This window comes from Phaseolus vulgaris, chromosome 9 (assembly GCF_051622355.1).
Source record: "Phaseolus vulgaris cultivar YP4 chromosome 9, ASM5162235v1, whole genome shotgun sequence".
NCBI lineage: Eukaryota > Viridiplantae > Streptophyta > Magnoliopsida > Fabales > Fabaceae > Phaseolus > Phaseolus vulgaris.
Window position 1 is genome coordinate 14,633,124 of NC_143506.1, and position 6,984 is coordinate 14,640,107.

A 6,984-nucleotide genomic window follows, 5' to 3' on the forward strand; every position below is an offset into this window, starting at 1 on the left:
TAAACAAAATTTGACTATTAACAGGAAGAAAGCATACGTTTATCAAATATCACATCCCTTTTCATCCGCAGAGTATTCCAACCACACACCAGAAAAATCAACAAAGTAAACAGTATACAAACATAAAGTTGGAATGTCGAAGGCTTGGGTAGATTTAACTGCATCCACAAACGTTGATTTCTTCAATTTTTGATTTAAACATTAACTAATTTGTTCTTGACAGGGAGATGAGATTTAGAGAATTATTGAAGAGGTTTGTCTTCTTTCTTCTTTTAAGTAGGTTTTCAACGTTTCATTGTGATCTTTCTAGCTTTCGTATTACTTCTTCGGCTCTCGGTCTCGCAGTTTCGGGTGAATGACAAATAGGGGAGGTACCTGCAGAAGACACTCTGACGCTCAAGTTAGTAAAAAGGGTATTCGGCACTCGGGGTGTACAGTAATAATGACATACTTTTCTTCTTAAAATATGCGTTATTTATATTATTTTAATGAACTTATCTTATTGAGTCTGATTAGTAAAATAGATCACACTTAAGACGTATTATCTAATTCTTAATGATAGATTAGCTTAACTGATTTTGGATTAAATATTCAATGGATAAAGTGTGTCGGACAACCGACCCACCCGTACGGATCTCGGTCAGCTCGAAACCGAACTATGATAATAACCAGTTAATACAAATTTTATGAGTGAAAAAAATAATAAATATTTAAATGTTAGTTTTTGTGTGTTTGAAATTTGAAAAGGAGAAAAAATAAAATAAAAAGTTAAGTTTTATATATAAAAGACATAGCAGTGGGTGATTGAGGAAGCAGGTGTCCGAAATTCGAAGGTGAAGGTTGAAAAGGTGAATTGGTCTCTCCGTGAGGTTGAGATGAGTTGAGAGATGGAAAAAAAAAAAAGGGTTGGTACGATACACGAGACACCCTTTGGCCTCGGTTAAATGCCAGCTAAATAATTTGACTAGATTTACTTTTTTGTTTAGAATTCATTCTTTGTTTGCAGGCACAGGCAATGGCAATGGCATCCCCTTTGGCCTTTCTGACATTGGTTTTGACCACTTTTGGTGGAAAGAGAAAGAGGAACATGCCCTCGTGCACTTGCTTATTCCTTTTCTTTCTGGCCACGGGTTTTCTCCATTCTCTCTCCCTCACCCTCACCCAATCTCTCCTCTAATTTTCAGCTTCACTACAAATCTTATCCACATAATACAACACACCTCTTTTTTACTCTATTTTATTCTACTGTCACTAGGTTTTCTTTAGATACAAAAATCGAATATGTCTTCTAAAAGATTCCTATGTACTACTACCATCATATTCAAAAATCCACACTGCTTAAGCATTGATGACACCATTCTATAATAGTGTTATTGAAAATACCAAAGTGAAACACTCGGATTCAAAAACCTAAATCCAACTGCACTTCCACTGGTTGGTTCGTGTTTATTATGAGAGAGAACTCACCAAATTCCTTAATCAAGATAAACCCTAAACCATATAATAATGATGTTTGACCGTCCAACTGCCTACAAATAGCATTTCTGCCACCGTGCCTTTTATGAGACAACCAATTAGCCCTCGGAAATGGGAATAAAATTCATCAAAATTTATTTAAATAATAAAAATACTCCTATCTATACTATTTTTAATAATTTCAATTAATAATACATTATGTTTAAAATAGTTTGATACTAACAGCAAGAAATAAGTCATTATTACTTTTTTCAAGAATATCGGTTTCAAGAAAGCTCTATTTTTTACTAGCCAACAAAATATGAAAAATACCATCCGATTTTTTTTTATATATAAAGATTAACATTTATTGAATAGTTTCAATTATAACAAATAAATTACAAGCGATAAATTTCAAGACGTCGTTTTTAACAAAATTAAATCATAAAAAATACTTTTATTTTCCAAAAAAACATTTTAACAAAATTAGTAGTTAAAGTTAAATTCTACAGACAATGAAGGATACAACTAAAAGATTTTAGATATTGTTTATTTGAATAAAAACTATTGATATAGTTTCTATTCGGTAATAGGAAAGAGGACAAAAATCAATACTTTTTTAATAGTTAGATGATAACATTTTTTTAAAAATGTAAAGTATCGTTTAAAATGATTCTACTAACCATATATTTGTTTAAGAGTATTAGAGACTTCCTTAAAGATAAGGATAAAAAATAAAAACATGTTTTTATTTATTAATTTTTTAATCTGTATTCTTGTATGAAGGAATGGTGGAATCGAAATAAGGAAGAGAGTAAAAAAAAAAAGTTGGAAGAAAACTGTCTTGAGAGTTTGAACCAATTGAGTCGAGTGACAGAAACGACGTCGGTTAGCACACTCTTTAATAATTCTCGGTTGGTGGCATCTGGTTACCTTTTTGACTATCTGTCCGGGTCCCAGGTTGCGTCTTCAAGCTCAAGATTAACTCATGCATTGCATACCACACACTCTCTCTCTATATATGTACCACTACAGTAGCAGTATCAGATATTAATAAAAAGGAGCTCAAAAGAAACACACAGCACCACACTCTGTCACTGACCTCAAAGTTAAAATTTTCGTATCACTCTATGCACTCGTGTGCTGCACCCTCGTTTAATAAAGCCTCACCAAGCCCACCCCCTACCCCATCACTACTTCAAAAGGAATCAACCATTTTTAGATCCAATCTAACCCTCATTATTTTAACACATTTTTTTAATCTTTTATCCACATAAATATAATCTCTTGTCACATTGTGAACAAAAATGTAATTATAAAAAATATCAGAATCACTTGATAATTAATTATCTATCTTTGATTTCGTATAAAAAAAATGAGAAAATCTTGTAAAACAGTATATTGGAAGCGCTTTGAGAGTAGTTAGGTAGCACGACAGTCTCATAAAAACACAGAACAGAGCTTTTTCTTCCTTGGTGGTTCTATTCCACGGTTATTTGATGCTGGTCTCTGTTGCTTCAACTATATATTTTGTATCATTGGGTACACTGAGGCGCAGTGTTTGTTCTTGGAGTTCTGTACTGTGTTGTGGACTTGATTTTGTTATTCTCTCTCTCCTTTTTTTTTATTTAGTTTTTTAATTATGGTCTGGAGTGGGTGATTTGCTACACTTTTTCGAAGCTTGAGGAGGAAGAGTGCCTCGGTATTGGCGATGAAAATTAAGACTCAATCATGTCGTTCATGATGAATAAGCGGAGCACTACTTTTTTGACCAAAGAAAGGCAGCACAGTTAAAGAAAGGCATAAAAAAAAAAAAAAAAAAGCAAAGGGTGGAAAATAAAGTTGTCCCTTTGACAAGCACTTCTTAGCTCTCTCTCCACCTTTCTTTATTGCTCCCTCCCTCCCTCCTTTCCCCTCTCCCACACGCTTCTTCTTATCCTCGTTCACAATTTTCCCTTTCTCCAACTCCAACTCGCACCTCACCCCTTCAACTTCCACTTATAGAAAAATCAAGTGCACGTATGCAACAATGCCTCCGTACCAAGAAGACCTAGTGGCAACAGAAACAACAACCACCACGAAGGATGCTAATGGTGCTGGCGTTTTGGATCTGAAAACGTTGATTGAGGAGCTTGAGTCATCCATTGAGGTCCCTTCCGTTTTCATCTGCCCAATCTCGCTGGAGCCAATGCAAGACCCCGTCACCCTTTGCACGGGACAAACCTACGACCGTTCCAACATCCTCAAATGGTTCTCCCTCGGCCACAACACCTGCCCCACAACAATGCAAGACCTCTGGGACGATTCCGTCACGCCCAACACCACTCTCCGCCACTTCATCCTCTCCTGGTTCTCGCAGAAGTTCTTGGCCATGAAGAAGAAGCTCGAGGACGTTCAAGGCACCGCCTTGGAGCTCCTCGACACGCTCAAAAGGGTCAAGGGTCAAAACAGAGTTCGCGCCCTCAAACAGCTTCGCAAGCTCGTCGATTCCCACCTCTCCACCAGGAAAACCGTCGAGGAAAACAACGGGCTTGCCTTGATTTCTTCCCTGTTGGGTCCTTTCACCTCGCACGCGGTTGGGTCGGAAGCAATTGGGATTCTTGTGAATTTGGATTTGGGTTCGGAACTGAAGAGAAATCTCATGCAACCCGCCAAGGTTTCTTTGTTGGTGGACATCATGAACGAGGGAACCATCCAGACCAAGATGAATTGCGCCAAGTTGATTCAAACGTTGTTGGTGGAAGGTAACCCCTCCGAGACCGTTGTTTTATCAAGTTTGAGTCTTTTGGTTGGGGTTTTAAGGTTAGTGAGAGATAAAAAACACCCAACAAGCGTTTTAACTGGACTCATATTACTCAAAATCGTGTGTTCGCGTGAATCGGTTAGAAGCACAATTGTAAGCATAGGTGCAGTGCCTCAGCTGATTCAGCTTTTGCCCACTTTGAACAACGAGTGTTTAGAGATAGCCCTTAATATTCTTGAAGTCTTGTCAACACTTCCTGAGGGAAGATTAGCTTTGAAAGAGTGTCCCAATATTATTCCCAGTGTGGTCAAGTTGGTGATGAGAGTCTCAGAAAGTTGCACACAATTCGCATTGTCGATTTTGTGGGCTATTTACAAGCTTGCCCCTGAAGAATGTGCTTCAAAAGCGGTTGAAGCAGGGTTGGCGGCGAAGCTACTTCTAGTGATTCAGAGCGGTTGCAACCCGGTTCTAAAGCAGAAATCTGCGGAGTTTTTGAAAATGTGCAGTTTAGATTACTCTTCTAGCATCTTGATTTCTAAGTGTATGCTTACTGCCACAATACAATGAAAATGAAGAAAAATTTGTTCATAGTAACTTGGTATACGTATACTTTTTTTTGTGGCAATTGAGAATTGACAGTTGGAACATAACAACTAGTTGGTGGTACTACTAATTAGGTTAGAGTTGGTTGGAAATTCAAATCAGCATGGATCGGATAACGCTGTGTGTTTTTGAAATAATTGTGGGAAGCTGAGTTGTAAGATCATAGAAAACGATAATGCAATAGTAGTCCAATTTATTCTGAAGCCCCACTTTTTTGTTCCGGTGTGTTAGGATTAGCTGGAGGAGGAGGACTCATAAATCAATCCTTTTTTGGTTTAATAAAAAAAAAGTGAGGAAATAAGAGAGTTTTTTTTAATTGGAATCAAATGAAGATTTTAATTTTTGCTTTTGAAATTCAAAGATATTTTCCCTTTTTATTTCTGTCTAATTAAATAAATAAAAAAATGTGTGCACTTGCTCTGGTCTAAACAGATAATTGATTTACTTTGTGTTATTGCGGGAAGAGTGTAGCGTTGATGACAGGACAGAAAGTGTGGTTTTTGGGAGAAAAAAGATGAAGGGTCAACAAGGAAGAATCTGGATTAGGTGTGGTCAAGATCGGGTGACTATAGAGTATTAAATAAAAAGTGTAGTAATTTTAAATGTTGAGGAAGACGATGACACATAATTTATAGCATGCTTTTTCATATTTAATTTTCACAAATCTCGTCTTCCATGGAAATGGGCGCGGCCTCATTTTATTTGAACAGTCTCAAAATTATTTAACAAATTCTCGCGCTAAATTCAAGATCTTTTTTTTTTCTTTCTAAATTTCAGTTAAAGGGAAACAAAAAGTAGTATACAACATTTACCACCATCAAGGGCCTCTCCTAAGCAAGGTCACTAGGAAACGTATAACGCCTTCTACTCTTTGAATCACTGTTTTCGGTATAATCTCGTTTTTTTATGTCTTTATTTTAGCTCTCATTTCTTAGTAAGAGTTTCAAAGACAATGCTAAATAAGATTCTCTTTAACAAGATATCAGTAAGAGTTTCAAATAAAATCTTTTAAGTGTGAGAATTATAGTCTATTGGAAATTTATCCTTAATTTAATGAAAAATTATGCTAATGAATATTGGTAATTGATTCATTAAGTATATTTATTGATTATCGTTATTCTTGGATACAAAATGCTTTGGAAGAGGGAAAGTTACAACTAGAGGAGGTTAATACAGATGATAACTGGTCTGACATGTTGACCAATGCAATTTCACCTAAGAAGCTAATAGACTGTTGTAGGGGAGCTGGATTATTGATACCCTTCAATTAAGTCAGGAAGATTTGTTGAGAATCTCTTCTTAATTTAATAGGAGACCATGACCAATGAATATTGGTAATTGATCCATTGAGTATATTCAGTGATAAACATTTCAAAGTCTTTGAATTATATTTCTTTTGAAGACTATGAAGTCTAACCTAAAAAGTTGAAAATAGTAATTTCAAAGTATCTTGAAAATGTAATAAACATTAATTATCCTTTATCTCTTTAGGAAAAAGCCTTACTCTCATTAGAAAACTTGTGAGAAAGAAAAATACAAGTAAGGGAGAAGAACAACATAAAGAGAAATGAAAGAATAGATATCCACTATGAGATTAGAAATCCTAGTGAGATGATAGAGAGACCTTGTATTATATCTTTGTTGGGTGAGATTGAGTCTTATCCTCAAAGAATAAGAGAAACAAATATTGTAATACTACTTTCATAGTGGAGATATTTTATGGACTAGGTTACGTGGGTTTTTATTTCTCAACTTAAAGAGGTTTTTCTCACATTAAAATTTTTCGGTGTCATTTTCTCTTTTGCTCTATTTTTTTTATTTGTTTATTGTTTCCGCAAGCGTCCATTTGTATCTACACAAAAGAACAAGAATTAATTCTAATTTTTCCAACACTAACTATTTATAGCACTTTGAGATGAGTTTTTACTTCTGGATCTGCATAAGTCAAAGTCTTCTTTTTGAGACCATTATTTATTTAGGTGATTTGCTAGGTAAATAATCGTTGTTAATTTTCCTTAGCCACCTAATTTTTCATAATTATGTTCAGGTTAATAGGTTAATGTTTGTGACACTCTAAATGAATATGCCAAGTTTGCATGATTCTGATTTGTTTGGTATTTCAATTCTGCTATGATAACGAGGTACTTGGTATGGCTAAGATGTGAGAGTTTTGGGTGTTCTGT

At 35.4% G+C, this 6,984-nt stretch overlaps 1 protein-coding gene across 1 annotated transcript; it reads left to right on the forward strand.

Moving 5' to 3' along the window:
* The first annotated feature begins 3,017 nt into the window (after positions 1-3,017).
* LOC137822818 (U-box domain-containing protein 30) lies at positions 3,018-5,010 on the forward strand. Its single transcript, XM_068627820.2, has one exon. It carries the CDS (start codon positions 3,485-3,487, stop codon positions 4,763-4,765), a length of 1,281 nt encoding a protein of 426 aa, XP_068483921.1. The 5' UTR covers positions 3,018-3,484; the 3' UTR covers positions 4,766-5,010.
* The last annotated feature ends 1,974 nt before the right edge of the window (positions 5,011-6,984 follow it).